The 14,787-nt window shown below is 54.7% G+C and overlaps 3 protein-coding genes across 22 annotated transcripts in view; 1 reads left to right on the top strand and 2 right to left on the bottom strand.

Annotated features, from left to right (window-relative positions):
• The window catches only part of PITPNM2 (phosphatidylinositol transfer protein membrane associated 2), a 134,592-nt gene extending 129,831 nt beyond the window's left edge, over positions 1–4,761 (top strand). For all 11 annotated transcript variants that reach the window (XM_068653853.1, XM_068653855.1, XM_068653848.1 and 8 more), the window contains one exon: positions 191–4,761. In XM_068653853.1, the coding sequence (XP_068509954.1) occupies positions 191–538 (348 nt within the window). In that variant the 3' untranslated portion in view covers positions 539–4,761. The remainder of the gene's footprint in view (positions 1–190) is intronic.
• Positions 4,150–9,261, bottom strand: ARL6IP4 (ARF like GTPase 6 interacting protein 4). Of its 5 annotated transcripts, none has more exons than XR_011088484.1 (7): positions 8,498–8,653; positions 8,011–8,200; positions 7,429–7,758; positions 6,886–7,003; positions 5,909–5,978; positions 5,506–5,681; positions 4,150–4,811 (listed from the first exon to the last, which is right to left on the bottom strand). XR_011088484.1 is itself a non-coding variant. In XM_068653873.1 (6 exons), exons 2-6 carry the CDS (start codon positions 8,186–8,188, stop codon positions 5,625–5,627), a joined length of 753 nt encoding a protein of 250 aa, XP_068509974.1. In that variant the 5' UTR covers positions 8,189–8,200; positions 9,126–9,261; the 3' UTR covers positions 4,818–5,624. The 5 variants fall into 5 exon arrangements, 3 of the variants coding, with proteins under 3 accessions (XP_068509974.1, XP_068509972.1, XP_068509973.1); XR_011088485.1 differs by lacking the exon at positions 4,150–4,811 and adding an exon at positions 4,818–5,048; XM_068653873.1 differs by lacking the exons at positions 4,150–4,811; positions 8,498–8,653 and adding an exon at positions 9,126–9,261 and having other exon boundaries at positions 4,818–5,681.
• On the bottom strand, positions 8,879–14,580 carry OGFOD2 (2-oxoglutarate and iron dependent oxygenase domain containing 2). 6 transcript variants are annotated; one of them, XM_068653864.1, is made up of 7 exons: positions 14,089–14,580; positions 13,928–13,984; positions 12,800–12,910; positions 11,961–12,060; positions 10,994–11,118; positions 10,256–10,513; positions 8,879–9,588 (listed from the first exon to the last, which is right to left on the bottom strand). In XM_068653864.1, exons 1-7 carry the CDS (start codon positions 14,563–14,565, stop codon positions 9,313–9,315), a joined length of 1,404 nt encoding a protein of 467 aa, XP_068509965.1. In that variant the 5' UTR covers positions 14,566–14,580; the 3' UTR covers positions 8,879–9,312. The 6 variants fall into 6 exon arrangements, with proteins under 6 accessions (XP_068509965.1, XP_068509966.1, XP_068509967.1 ...); XM_068653865.1 differs by lacking the exon at positions 13,928–13,984; XM_068653866.1 differs by lacking the exons at positions 10,994–11,118; positions 11,961–12,060.
• Between the last annotated feature and the right edge of the window lie 207 nt (positions 14,581–14,787).

The raw sequence follows: 14,787 nt of genomic DNA, 5'->3' as shown, positions 1-14,787 counted from the left end.
CTGCTCTCAGACCTGGCGCTTTTCAAGACAAAGTCCCACGTAGCAGGACCTGTGGCATCTCTCTGGGTGGCTCCATGTCTTGTACATCACCCAGTGAGCGTGGCACAGCAAAAACACTCAGCTCCCAGAGCCTAGCGGGGAAACGCCTCCTGTCCCTCTAACGCCTGCCCTTGTCCCCCTTGTCTCACAGTTCATCACAGAGGGCTATGCAGCCCACCTGGCCCAGCTGGAGTACAACCACCGCTCGCGCCCCGCCAAGAACACCACCCGCATGGCGCTGCGCAAGGGCAGCTTCGGGCTGCCCAGCCAGACCGAGTTCCTGCGCAAGAGGAACCACCTGCTGCGCACCATCTCCTCCCAGCCTTCAGCTGCCGGCGGCAGCAGCGCCGGCCACCGCCCCGAGCGCACCCAGAGCCAGTCCGACAGCGACAAGGAGAGGGACAGGGAACGCAGCCAAAGAAGCATGAGCATCGCCACGGGGTGCTGGGGTCGGAGCGCGGCATCCCGCCTGGAATCTGGCCTCTTGGGGCAGAAGTAGCCGAGCCAGAGCCAGCGACTGTCGGCTGTAGCCACCGGAGGGGAAAACAAAAGGAAAGAGGGACGAGGCCGGCGTTACGGGCTGGAAGGGTAAATATGGTGCTACTCTAATAACATCGTGGTGTTCTGGGAAGAGATGGGATGTTTCCCACGCGGAACGTTCAGGCCTTGCAAGCGGGAGCGTCAGGTTTGTGCAGCGTGAGCCCAAGGAACAGCTGGAAACGGGGGGGGGAAAGTCTCCAGGTCAAGATCGCGCTCTCTCCTGCCTCCTTCTCTTATCCAGGTTTAGTGACTGTAAATACGTGCCTCCTCGCCTTGTTAGCCATCGCTCCGATACGCGTGACCGAGTGCTGTCCTCAGAGCCACAGGAACGGGGATGAGGCTGGGGGAACTTGCTCTTGGTTGTCCCAGGAGTCAGACCGAGGTGCTCTGCCAGTGCTGGCACGGGGTGGGTTTGGGGTTCAGTGAGCGCGCTGCTTCCCCGGCACAGACAGCCCCAAGCGAGGGATTTACCAGGGGCTGCGCCAGGCAGAGCAACCGAGAGCTTTACCTGTACGAGGAGCTTCAAGTTCAGCCACTTTCGCAAGGAGTACGTGCAGTGGCCAAGCAGAAAGATGCTGTTGGTAGGGGCAGAATGTCGGCAGATTCACGCCCAAGCAAGTGGGGTCGTTATTACTGTTATTTTTTAAAGAGACATTTTAGAAGCCGATGGAATTTAACGTGTTGACCTGTTAAAAGAAGAATACAAGCTACTCTGAGCTGTTACAAGCCTCAGACACTTAATTTGCTGTTAAAAGTCTCCAAATATTGCTCTATATTATTTCCAAAACTAACCACCATATATTTGCAAGCAGTTCTTCTCATCCAAATGCAGGGTCTGACTCTCTCAACACCCACCTCTGAGACATTTTCTTCTTCCCAGGTTCTCTCCAAGTTCAGTAGCAGCTTCAATGGGAACTAGACTTGCTTCTTTTACCGGTAGTTACTGAACTGTAAAACCTCATTGTTTTTTGCACTGATGATTTTTAGAATGGAAACCTGTTACCATCTCATGTAGCTACATCTAACTGTTTGTAGTGCATGACAAAGAAATATTGCTAAGCCAGGGTGTGTGTGTGTGTGTATGTATATCCATCCACGTGCATATACATACGCCCCCACACACACGTATATATATGTATATGTATATATTTAAAAAAACAACAAAACTCTGTGCAGAAGTTTTTCCAGCAGTAAGGAGACTGTAAGGAAGTGTGCCAAAAAGTCAGGCGAGCTTAAGAAAAGGCCATATCTTAATTTTCCTGGTGTGTTTCTCAGCGGCTGTGCCTGAGCCGATGGTTTGTGTGCTGCCGGAGCGAGCCGGGGCTGGGTGCGAGGTGAGGGAGCTGCCCGGTGCGTGGGGGAAGCCATCGCTGCTGTCCGGCACCCCCTGGTGACACCGAGACGTGCAGGGTGTGCGGTGCGGTGCCTGCAGCACCAGAGGAGAACAGTGCCTAGAGCGGGGGCTTCCAGAAAGCCCCGTAGCCCTGTCCCCCCCCAGGTCAGCCTGGCCGGGACTTCTGGCCGCGGTGAGGGGCCTGGCTCCCTCCTTGCACACACCTCCCGGGCCAGAGGGGCAACCCCTGGGGGGCTCGGGGTGCCCATTTACAGCCTCCAGTTGGCCTCTTCACGTGGAGATTTTATAGTCCTACCGAGCTCCTCGACTGTGTGTAACCCCGCTTCCCCCACCACCCTTACCTGTATTTATATCACTTTCTACTTACGAGGATCTTATTTATAACAACAATTTTTTAGACTGGCTGCTTCATTTTATTAACTGTTTCAATATGAAGTGCAGGACGGCCGCACTGAGACACACAGCACTGTGAACACTGCTCTGCTACTTGGCTCCGGGCCACAGTAGGCAAACCTAAACTCATCAGGCATCCAAGGTAGACCTCGTGTTCGGGGCGTCGGTGCAGACGCAACGCGCGCGCTGCCTGCGCCGCCAGCGGAGGGACAGTGCTGAGCTGCCGGCGGGGCGCTCACACCCAGCCGCCCGCCCGCACAGTGCATCTCCCACGTCCTTGCAGCCTGACTGCAAACTGCTTAACCACTTCTCTTTGATAATTATTCAATTGCAGAATGTATCCGATGACTTTTATTACCGAAAACTGACTTCCCTTTCTGTGGGCCCGGCTAAGCTCTCTCTGAATGTACATCCAGAGCTCGCTGGGTTTCCAAACAATGTGAATCGTCCCACAGCTTTTTGCTAGTCGAATGTTCTATCAAACAGTTGCCATCCGAGTAGGAAGCCAAGCCACAATCCATCCTGTGAAGTCACCAAACCACATCACAAAAACAATTTCTGCAAATTTGGATATGGCCTTTCCAAATTCAACTTTTCCTCAAAGCCCACAACCAAGGCATGGTCTGTACATTTTCCAATGCTGATGAGATGTTCACATTTTCTTATGTGTAGATAGTGTAAAACAGAGGCGAATGTAAATGTTCAACATACAAAGTGGATATATAAAATGGAAAGTTATTTATTTATGTAGAGGAAGAAATGTCTGGAGGAACTGGAACCTTCAGGGTTTATTAATATTTAAAAATGTAGCTTTTTGTTTCAGGCATTATGTACAAAGCAATTACTTCATGGACCAAGTTTAATGTAACTGTCAATGAATGCAGAAGTGCAATATTATACTCACCTCTCCATCACTTCATGTTTTAAACAGCTACTAACCAGACTGACAATCATAGCACCTCTGTCCTCATCCTTTATTGAGCTTCTTGAAACTTCCCCAGGTCCTTTCCCTGGCCCCCCCATCTGTTGCCATTGTACAAATCCGATATGGAGAAGCAATTGTAGAGCAGGACCTTTTTTGCTGCAATAATACCAGATGACGTGGGTGTAGTTACCAGGAAATATGCCAATAAGTTTTCTCCACCGATTCAGTCCATCACAGTCTGCATCAGTCTATCTTCAGACACCCCCATCTGGCACTCATCTCTCTGAAGCAAAGATCAACGTGCTACTCACTCAAAGAACAATAGCAATAGTTGAATTCTGTGTCTATAACCTGTTTGTTCTGAGCTGTTTTGGAGAGTGATGCATGTGACCCGATGTCTTTCCACGTGTATGGAAGAGGATCCACTTGGACGCGGTGAGGGAAAGATGAATGTATCTCCCGTCCTTTCTAAAGGGGCGCTGTCAGGTTCAAGACCTAACTTATCTTTGTTACAAAGGACGTGTTTGCTTGGAAATGAAAGCCTATTAAAAGTTTCTCGTGCACCTCCCTGTCGCTGTTGTCTGGGCAGCCACCAGCACGACCGCTGACAGTCGCGCTGCTTCTGCTGCAGCCCACGTCCTGTACTCGCACATTAGCACAATACAGCACGCACTGCACAGGCTGCCTCAGGCTTTTCCTTTTTTTTTTTTTTCCTTTTTTTTTTTTTTTCTAATTGTTTCCATGGGAATCAAACTCTGCTGTGGAGCTCAGATTTTTATAAAAAGCAGCTTTTTGTATTACGGAACTATCGGGCCAGACTTTCTACCTGACGCTGTCCCTTTCAAGTCTTTTAAAGGAAAAAAAAAAAAAAAAAAAGACCCCATGCATTCACGCCGAGTTGTTTCCCTGGGTGGCCAGCTCACTCCGTCAGGTGAGGCGAAATTCTGATACCAAAAAACGTTTACAGTGTCCGATACGCGAGCCGAGAGCAGTAACTAGCCAAAGGGTTACTAACAAACGCCCGCTCCGCCCAGCAGCCGCCGTGCTTGCTGTAGCAGCCCCTTCTTCAGGTATTGCCACCGTCTGCTGCATTTCCTATTAGTTCTAGAAGCCTTACGGTCCTTTCCCTGTCCTGAGCACCCTCTGCCTGTCGATACCCTCGACTGTCAATTTTATATTCGACGATGTTAATTATATTTTATTTATAAAAAATTGCTTCGGGGGGGGGGGAAAACAGACGCGCGTGTGGGGTCCCACCGGAGGGCATGCCCGAGGGCGCCGGCCGCCCGCCCGCAGCCCGGGCCGAGCAGCCCGAGCCCAGCCGGCGCTCCCGGGCCGTGCTGGGTCTGCCCCCGTGTGCGCAGCACTGTGCAGGTGACGTGCTTGTGTGTGACAAACCTTCTGTACGACTTCCTTCTCCTCCTTGCTGTTAGTGCATCGTTCCAATGCCTGGGTGTGCTTTGTGTACAGTACCATTGTGAGTTACACAGATTAAAGAAATGGGAAGGCTCGTCTCTCGTCTGCTTCTTTGGGAGCCGCTAGAAACACGAGTCACAAAGCCTGGGATGGGAGCAGGAGCCAGTTTAATGGAGGGTTACAGCCACGAACACAACACTGAGGGCTTCTGCGAGGATCAACAGGACTCATTTGTCCATTAATTACCACTTTTTTTTTCTTTTTAACAGTTTGTAGCTTTATGGACTTTGTAGTGGGGGAAAATGACGGCTGTTTGCAGCACAGCTGCTGTGGGCAAAGGCCCTGAGACCCCCAGAGCCTTGCTGCTGCCCAGGACCTGCACTGTGGGAAAGGGGTATGAGTAAAGCCCCTGCGCAGGGTGGCACTCAAGGGCTTAGGCAGGGTGCTGCAGCCTGAGCAGAGCCACGCAGCACCGTGGGCGCTCTGCTCCGAGCAGGGTGGGTGAGCACAAAGGGTCCATGAGCTGGGTATGCACAGGGCAGCAAGGATGGGACCGAGAGCAGCCCCTGAAGGGAAGACGTGGCAGCCAGCTGCCAGTGTTGTAGCCCTGGTGCATGCTCTGGCCACAGCCATGCCTCCTGCCAGCCAAAGCCCAGAGCTGAGGGGCGTCAGCACCTCTCGGTGCTGCTGAGCTCCTCAGGCCTTAAAAGGGGCACCAGGGCAAGCAGGACCCAAGCGCATTACAGCCACACTGACCACAGCCAGGAGAGAGGGGAGAGAAGGGGTTTACTGGGAGACGACCCATTAAAGGTGCTCTCCTTCCCAGTCAGTAACTTACAGAGCAGGTGGAAAGTGCCCCGGGAAGCGTCCTGACACGGTGCCACCTGCAGGGTCCTGCTCATCACGCCCAGGCTGCTGCCTGCAGAACAGCCCCCGGCACGGCTGGAGCCCAGGCCCTCACTGCAGCATCCCCGTCCGCACCTGGAAGGCCAGCCCGTCCCCCCGGGTGGCTTGCTGGAAAGGGAGAGACAGGCCCTCAGAGCACGGCCTTCCCGAGGACAAAAATCCACCAGCACCCACAGCTGGGGCTGCTGCAGGGCTGCCAGGGCTTTGTTTTGCCCTGGTGGAGCCACTCAGGTCCCAGGAGGCAAAAACAACACCTCTGGGTGCAGCAGCCCCTCAGCTGTGGCCCCCCCAGCCCTCCCACCAGCAGTCAGTGATGGTGAAGAGCCCCCCGTTACCTTGTTAATCTCTTTGTGTCTCTCCTTGCTGACAATTTCTTCTAGAACTTCTCCATCTCCCTTAATAAGCCTGGAAGACAAGGACAGGGCCACGAGTTGTGACAGCTACTGCTTCAGACCCAGCCTCTGCAAAACCCCTTCCTTATTTTATTTGTTTATGCACTGAATTCAGGTCTGCTCCCGACTGCCTGAAGCACACAGTGGCCACTCATAAACGGGAGCCAGTTTGGGCCTGAAAGGCAGCCAGGCCCCGGAGCATCTCAGCTGCACAAATTTCCAGCAGTGTCAGAGGCAGCTCCCACCTCCAACCACGAGCAGGAATTTAATTGTCTTCATTACGTGCCTACCGGGGAACTGACCTTAGCTCCACACCTCCCTAAGCCCCGCAGGCTGCCTTCTATTTTAAGACCAGACTTGTCATGCCCAATTCTCTTCAGCACGATGTTTGCTGCTCGCTGGGAGGATGCAGTTTATTAAAATCTGGGTCATTTCTAGTTGGCAGCTAAACGAACTTCAGGCTGATTGTCTGTAACCCCAAGCAAAACACGCTCCCTGCCCCCTCAGCCCCAGGTGCTGAGGGCACATTTCAGCCCTGAAAGGCAGGAGCATGAAGCAGGGAGGGTGTGGAGGCACCACCACCCCCTCTGGTTTTTGCTTTTGCAGGGGCAGGGCCCCATTTAATGGGACACAGCTGAACCACTCCTGCCACAAGGATTAAATAAAAGGGAGCTCTGCCACCTGCAGCTCTCCACTGGGAGGCAGCCCAGTGCCACTTGTGTAGGAACCCAGCACAATGTCACCCTTGGGTGCCAAACGTGCCACCTGCAGGGCTGCCAGGAGGGATCTGCAAGGCCTCAGCTCAGGCTTTTGCTGCTGAAGGGGATAAAGGGGACATGGCCCCATACAGCAGAACAGCCTCCTCCCCTTACCACCTGTACAGGGAGATCCTGCCTCCTTTCTGCCCCGAGGGCCCGTACCTGGTTCTCCCCGTTTCAGGGTCCACGACTCTCCGTATGACGCTCTGCCTCGCGTCCCATTCCTCCTTCGTCATTGGCTTCATAGCCTGGATGCGGGATTTCTGCTCGTCTGTCAGGACTGGAAGGTGTCCGTTAGTCAGAGCTGTGCTCGAGGGGCACCGCAGCGTGCCTGCAACGAGCAGCCAGGAACACAGCACCAGATCCCTGCAGTGCTTGTGGGTCGGTGACAAACCACACCAAGGAAGGGCTGCTGGACGGCCCCAGAGCTCTGCCAGGTTGGTACTGCTGTGTCCTTTCATTTGGTGTCTCTTTTTCCACCTTACAGCCACAATTAGAGCTAAAAACTCACCAAATAGTGCACATAGCTCCTTACTTTTACTTGGTGTGGCTCAAAGGCAGCCACCCAGGAGGGAGGAGAGTCAGGGACTGCTCCGTGCACAGCTCTGCTACAACACCCCGTGTGGATCCCACGAGGGGGACACGCAGGAGCTTTTCCCCACTGCAGTGTTCCCTGGCTAAGCAAGAGGGAAATGTGAACGTTACCTGGCCCGGAGTCCACCAGCGATTCCTTCTGCCACTGCTCCAGTGAGGGGCCAGGCACCACTTCTGCCTTGGTGCTCTCCTCCTTAGGTTTTTCTTTTGACTTCTTTTTGGATTTCTTTTTTATTTTCTTCTTCTTCTTTTTCTCTTTGTGTTTCGCTCGCTTCTTTTTGCTGTGTCGACTCTTCTTCGCTTTGGGCTCACTGTCACTGGAGTCATCGGAAGAGGAGCTGGAAGAGGATGAAGATGAGGAGGAGCTGGAGGAGGAAGACGTCTCAGAGGACGATGTGCTTGCCTTCCTCTTCTTTTTGCTCTTTCCTTCCTTCTTCTTTTCTGCAATGCATAAGAAGAGGGTGAGCAGAGCAGCTGTGGCCCTGCGGCAGCAGGGATTCCCGTTGCTGGTGCCCTCCTCTCCCAGCCCAAAGACAAAGCCCCAAGGCAAATCCCCTCGGTGCTGCCACCAAAACGGGCACAAAGCACGCGCTGATGTGACAGGCAGGGATCCTTTTCTCCCTTCCAATCCCCCTTTGTCCACCTGCCCCAAGAAAACCCGTTAAAAACGTTGGGTCGCAGACCTCTCCCTACCTTCCTTGGTGGCTGCTGAGCTCGACCCGTGCCTGTGAGGCCCCGAGGGCCGCCTCCCCGGGGAGCTGCTGCCGGGCTGCGAGCCCAGCTCCCTGCTGCTCTTCCTGCGCTTCTCCTTCCTCTGCTGCCTGCTCCGGCTCCTGCTCCGCGATCGCTTCCGCGGCTGGCTGCGGGCCATGGCGCCTCAGCCCTGCGGGGACAGCGCCCTTGGGATCCCCAAAATTACCCAAACCCAGCCGAACCGCAGCCAGGGCTGCGACCACCTCGTCCTTGGGCAGCCACCGGAGCTCTGGGGGACGGGGCTGCTCCGAGGGCCCCCAATTAATGAGGAAGGGAGCGGCCCCTGTAAGAGCCGCGCGGCCCCTTTAAGAGCTGGGCCCCGGCCGCGTTGCCCCTTTAAGGCCCCTTTCACCCTCCCCCCGCCCCCCCGGTGCCGCCGCCGCGCGCATGCGCCCTCCTCCCCTCCCGCGGCGCCCCCCGGCCTCACCTCGGGCCGGGGCCGCGCCGCCGCCGCTGCTCCTCCGGCCCGGTTCCCCCCCCCTCACTTCCGGTCCGCAGCGCTGGGCGCCGGCTGGCAACGGGGCCGCGCGCTTTGGTTCCGGGGCTCGGCAGGGCCCCTGGCTCCGGAGAGCTCCTGGAGCCCTCGAGGCACCCCCTCGGCTGCCCCAGGGGATCAGAGCTCCCGGTACTGCTCCCGGTGGGTTTTTCTGAGCCTGTTTTAGGTAAATTTCCAGTGGTGACAACCCCACGCCATTCCCAGCAGCCTGCTCTGAGCCGCTTTTATCTCGGTTTGGGGCAGATCTCTCACTGCTGCCCCACAACCCAAAGCTTTTCTCCTGGGAGAGGCCAGGACTGCCCGCGAATAGCAGAGAAGTGGCAAATTTCGGGTTTTATTGCACTGTTTCTGCGGGTTATGTGGTTTTATTGCACTGGTCTTTCCCATTTACAGAGCCTTGCAACGCTGCTGTTGGCACAGAGGCCTCCACAAAGGCCAAGCAGCTTCGTTTATTTTTCCTGTACCCCTGAAATATTCCCAGAGCCCTCGCGGTGACTCCACCTGAAGGCTTTCTACACCTTCCAAGCATCCCCCCACCACGCTGGGGGTGAGCCCTCACCTGCCTGAGTACCAGCAGGGGACGCAGGCGGCTTCCCCAGCCCGGCAGGACTGGTTCTGCATCCCCAGCAAGGTGACAGTGACTTCTGACACAACTCACGCATCCACCAGCGTCTGTCAGAGCAGCCCGAGAGGGCAGAAAGCAGCTTCAGGCAACTTGGTCCGGAGAAATGGTGCCCTAACACCTGCTACCACAGCGAACAGAGATCCACAGTCTCGGGCACGTCGTCCTCAGCGCTTTCCGTGAAGCCGTCTCCGAACCCCTCTGCTTCGACCAGCTCGGGCTTCTGGTTGCACATGGGGCAGAGCCGGTTGCGGATGGCCGAGGCTCTCATCCAGACGATGAGGTTCCAGCGCTCCCCCGAGGCGATGGGGAGCGCCCCGTGGATCTGCCCTCCTCTGTGTAACAGCCCCTGGGTCCCCACGTGTTCGACCTCGATGTAGCTCGGCACGGGGCTGGGATCCTGGAACAAAGGGAGGTGGGTACAGCATTACACCAGAAAGTCCCTGAAGAACAGTGGCCAGCGAGTTAAAACTTTGATTTCTTCAACAAGCACCAGGGAAAGGATGAGCTGTACCTCAAATGCAGCCACTGGTGGCTTGGCAGCACTTTGGTACAACTGCTTTCAGGTAAGGCATTCACAGTGACAGGTCCAGAGGGAACTTAAAGACAGAGTTTCAGTCCAAAAAAAAAGTTTCACCAGTGTATGGTGTTTTTTTAACCCCTCTCCTGTCAAAAATCCTTCTTAGAGGGGGGATTAGCCCTATTCCTAGAGAACAGGGGCTACAGAATTAGGTGCAAGTCTCATGTGAAGTAAATGACTTCTCTCCCTGTCTCTCAGCACCTCCCTGCTCATCCTTTTCCTTAAGGGAAGATGGGTTGGTTTGTTTCACTCCACCTACTACCACAGCTCTCTCCTCTCTTTGAATTGGCTGCAGTTAGCTTGAACACTGTGATCTTGTTTGTAGCAGAAAAGGTTCCTGTATAACCACTACCTTGAAAAAAAGGGGAAGGGACAGAGTGCTTTGGACTGTCCGAAGTGAGTAACTGCTGTTTAGAACAGTCGATGCCTTGGAATTGGGATTAGGGGGGAACAGAAGCAGGCTCCAGGTAAGGAATGTGCCCAGTACCTGCCGGAAATCCCCGAAGTACAAGCCGCCTTCTGTGAAGTCTTTCCCCAGCGAAACGTTTAAGGTGACCTCTGCGTTGTCGTAGTGGGAGCTCAGATCCAGGTCTTCGTGCAGCGCGTACTTGACCACGAACGCCTTGTGGCTGTCCAGGCAGGCACCCCCCAGGTCGGGGTAGAGCAGAGCCGTTATGGGCCGCAGGTATTTCTCCCGCAGGGGCGTGATGAAGTTTTCATCCATCCCTATCTCGTTGAGCAAGACCTGCCACAGAGAGAGGAGCTGGGAGCAGCTGACCAGCAGCTGGGTTCTCTGCTGCTTCATCAAGTACTAAGCTGCTTTTTTCTGTTCCAACACTGCAGCTTGCTCAGATAAAGAACCGAAGAACAAAGATTCCAGCTACAGGGAGAGGAAAGAAGATCAGATGGAAAGTGGTGGTGAACAGAGTAAGATCAAAAGTTGAGTGTTCTTTAGAACCAGACGCCTTGATTTAGAGGCGTGTTGTTTAAAAGCAAGGCACTCTTTGCTCTGAGATATCAGCTCCCACACCCTGTCCCTGCCTTTCCCTGTCCTTTTGTCTCCGGACAAGTCACTCACATTCCCTCAGCCTTTAAGGAGGCCGTACCCAAACAAAGCTGTACTCAAATACAGACATTTTGGAACAGAAAGGATCCTGAAGCGAGGTAAACAAAGTCTGCTCGCGAACGCTCTCCCTACAGAAGCACGAGAGCTGCTGAGTCCTACCCCATAGTTATTCATGCTGTTGGGCCTGCCCTTCGGCATGTCCGACTGCTCAAAGTTCTCTAGCTCCTCAACAAAGGCTCGGCAGAACTCCTCCGTGAACACTGGCAGCCGATAGATCCTCTTATCTGCCAAGAGAAGGGAGACAGCTGGGGAAATAACAGGCAGGGGTGTGCTTGGCTGTTGTGCTGCCGAGCTAGACTGTGCTCGTGTTGGTGAGAACGCAGCACCCACACACTTCACGTCGTGCTCCAGCTGCTCAGAGGATTGGCACTGGTCCTGAGGATCGGCTCTGGGATGGATTTGTTATTTTGCATGCTGGGCCCTTGCTTCCAGGCTTCTCCAGCCAGTTGGGAGCCCTGGCACCGATTTAAATGCCTGCTGTAGGTGCCACGGAAATGCTCTGAGAAGCTCTGGAGAGCAGAGCTCTGCACGCACATTCTTCTCTGTTTTGAGAAAAGGAGACAACTTTTCAGCTTTTCTCAGCATTTCTGGTACAAAGAGAGCTTCACGAATGCCACCAGGGAAGCTGAAAACCCAGATCTCTTTTAAAAAGGCTGAAAGCCAGACTGAGAATATTTCAGCTCAGACTAACCTAGGGGGATTGTCTGAAACAGGAAAGCACTGGGGAGGGAAAACCAAGCCCTCCTAGCAAGCAGGATTCCTTCAGCGGGCTCCCCTGCGAGGTTACGGTACAACCAAAACCCCAGCCCTGCTGCAGCGAGAGCCTCTGCTGAGACATCAGCAGGCTGGGACAGGAAAGGCAGAACACAGGATCTCATCCAGAGCACAACTGCTGCACAACACTGCCTCTCCAGAGACTCTCATCAGGCAGAAAATAACATCCTGCTCGTCTCGGCTGCGTATCAAATCCGAGCTATTAAAGACAGGGCTTGAAAACAGCTGTCATCGCTGAGGCTCAGCGTCACGCGGGTGCTCTTTGTCGATGATGGGTTGTTTTGTTTTTTACCTGAGAAGGACTCGGTGTAGCGCAGGAGGCCATCGAGATGAGCATCTGGTGAAGTGCAGTAGCTAACGATTTCTAAAAATTCCGGGGCCAGGAAAGAATCCTGGCATCCAGGGAAGGAAGACAAATACAAACAGACACACAATTAGCTTGTGCTGTCTTTTACAGCCCCAGAGGGAAATGGGCTTCCACAAAGGCACAGAAATTTTATAGAGTCTAGGGAGCAAGGCTGATGGTGAGACTTGGGTTACTTTTGTGGCAGAAAATGATACTGGTGTTTTTAGTGGTTTAGTAAATTGTGTTTTCCTGTAGTCTGTGAGTATTTCTAAATATAACCGACCAGATTTATCCTTAGCATGATGGGAAAGAGCCTGACTCACAGCGTGGACACCTAACGGATAAATGCAAAGTCATTCCTAAAGGATTTCACATCTTGTCCTGGCCTCAGCACAACAGAGCAACTCAGGGAGGGGTGCACACAGGCAGGCAGCCGGCTGCCAGCCTCCAGCTGAGAGCAACTCGGAACTTCTCTGTGAGTTATGGGCATAAAAGCTGATTGCTGTAGCTGTTCCTCAGCCTTCACTAACCCTGTGTGCCGCAGGGATGCTTCAGATCCAAATTACTGATGGTATTCTGAGCTGAGTAGTGGGTGCTGGTGCAGCTTTAACAACAAACGACCCTCATCTGGCTAAAAACCTGGCGGAATTCTGCCTGGAGAATGAGCCAAGCTGCCACAGCTCTAGAACTGCGCACAATCCTGATGACAAGAGGGCTCCCTACTGCAAAAACAAACCCTCAGCCAGCTCCTTGGGTTCAAAATAGATTTCAAACCCAGTGTCTACCTGAAGAACGTACACTTCGGGGTGTTTTCGTTTGTAACGGCTGGCGATGATGGCTTTGCGTTCTGCCGACTGATGGATTAGCTGCTTTCTTCTCTGCACTTCTGCCTCGATCTAGGAATAAACAGCATCTCGTTAGAAAATCCAAATGGATAACTAAAACAATTCAAAGAACCTGCTCATTGTTTCAAACCAATTATTTTTGTTCAGTGTACCTCTGGGAGACAGAGTACGTGCCTTGCTTTTTTGTAGTCAAGACAAAACCTATAAATATTTAAAAATTCAAATTCCTAAGAGAGATTTGAGACGCATTCTCACAGCGGATGGCTTAAAAAAAATAACTGAAGCCTTTCCATGGACATGTCACGTGGAGCTGCAAGTTTTCAACCCTTTCAGGCATTTCAGACACCTCGTGAGTCACCGGCCTACGCCTTGAGAGCCTGGCTTACATCCTGACAGCACAAGCGCTGTCCAAGATGAAGACATTTGCTAGGAAGGAGACCAGACTTGTCACGAAGGGATTACTGCTAAGCGCTGTCGGGACAGGCTGATCTGTCATCGCAGAGCAAACAGCTGGAGCAGCAGCTGATTTGGGTAACTCTTCATCTTTAATAACCTGCCGTGAGATTAGTTATGGCACATTTTGGGAAAACGAGGAAGGAGGGGTGGGGTTGGAGCCAGCTGTTTGACAGCTCGCTGGCCTGGGGAGCCAGGGAATTGATTTGAGCAGGATCACGGAATTGTTAGGGTTGGAAATGAGATCTGAGATCAGCTGGCCCAAACATCACCACACCACCAGTGTCACCACTGAGCCACGTCCCCAAGCACCTCATCCAACCTCTCCTCGAACACCCCCAGGGACGGGTCCGCCCCCACCTCCCTGGGCCACCCGTCCCGATGCCTGCCTGCTCTTTCTGAGGAGAAACACCTCGAAATTTCCAACCTGAACCCTAATTTCCCACCTCCACCTCCCCTGACACAACTTGAGGCCATTCCCTCAGCCCTACCACAACCACTTACGCCCAGAGACCGACCCCCAGCCCCCTCCCCAACTCCCTGCAGAGCTGCACCGAGCCCCCCTCGACCCCCTATTGTCCCCCAATGTCCCCCAATTGTCCCCTCGCCGCTCACCTCCCTCACCACATCCTCCAACACCTCAGGGCTGCCACAGCCGCGCTCCCTCAGCGCCTGCAACCCACACGGCGGTGAGTGGCGACCCGGGGGGGGGGGGGGGGGAGTGGGACGAACCCCGATATCCCCCCCGCCCTCTGCCCGCTGCCCTCCTCCGTTACCGTCCCGTAGTCGCTGAGGAGCTGCTCCCGGTGCCGGTACCGAACGTGCAGCCCGCAGCGCCTCACGAAGATGTTAGCGGAGAAGAAGCAGGAGCACGCCCGGAACGGCCGCGCCGCCGCCATGTTCCCGCCCGGCCCCTGAGCAGCGGCTCCTGAGGAGGGGCTGAGGGGAATCGGGGCGCGCTCCCGGCAAGGGGTGCGCGCTCCCGGAGGCTCCCGGAGGCGGGAGCGCGCACGGGGGGGGGTCCCGTCACGGTTCCCCTCAGCATGGAGGCGGCGCTGCAGGTGGCCGAGGAGGAGGTGGTGGCGGCGGCGGCGGCCGAGCCGGGCGGCCCCAGCAGCAAGTTCGCCGACATCCAGCGGCTGCTGGCCGACGGCTGCTTCCCGCCCAGCTTCTGCTCCATCCAGAGGAAGAACCTCAAGCGCTACGCCCAGAAATTCGTCCTCGATGGTGGGCAGCCACCCCCCTCCCCCCATCCCAAACAGCCGCCTCACAGCGTGTGTGTGTGTGTGGGGGGGCGTGCTGACAGGAATTTTGCCCCCTCCGGGGGTCTGTGAGGTGGTTTTGGGGTGAGGGGGCCTCCAGGTGGTGTGTGGGGGGTGATGCTGCCTGCAGTAGGGTTTTGTCGCTGTGGGGTGGGGGTTTTTGTGGGGTTTGGGGTAAGGGGGACGGCAAGCAAGAGGTGTGTGGCACTAAAA

Source organism: Anas acuta, chromosome 17 (assembly GCF_963932015.1).
Source record: "Anas acuta chromosome 17, bAnaAcu1.1, whole genome shotgun sequence".
NCBI lineage: Eukaryota > Metazoa > Chordata > Aves > Anseriformes > Anatidae > Anas > Anas acuta.
Note: the sequence above shows the minus strand (reverse complement) of the source record. Positions and strands in the feature narration are given on the sequence as shown.

Coding starts and splice junctions, on each gene's coding strand:
- ARL6IP4 (XM_068653873.1), bottom strand. CDS start 8,188: ATGGCCCGCAGCCAGCCGCGGAAGCGATCGCGGAGCAGGAGCCGGAGC. Junction 7,759..8,010: donor CTCAGCAGCCACCAAGGAAG/GTAGGGAGAGGT, acceptor TATGCATTGCAG/AAAAGAAGAAGGAAGGAAAG. Junction 5,682..5,908: donor GACACAAAGAGATTAACAAG/GTAACGGGGGGC, acceptor CTCCCTTTCCAG/CAAGCCACCCGGGGGGACGG.
- OGFOD2 (XM_068653864.1), bottom strand. CDS start 14,565: ATGGGGGGAGGGGGGTGGCTGCCCACCATCGAGGACGAATTTCTGGGC. Junction 13,985..14,088: donor TCCTCAGCGACTACGGGACG/GTAACGGAGGAG, acceptor TGTGGGTTGCAG/GCGCTGAGGGAGCGCGGCTG. Junction 11,119..11,960: donor CTACACCGAGTCCTTCTCAG/GTAAAAAACAAA, acceptor TTCTCTTGGCAG/ATAAGAGGATCTATCGGCTG.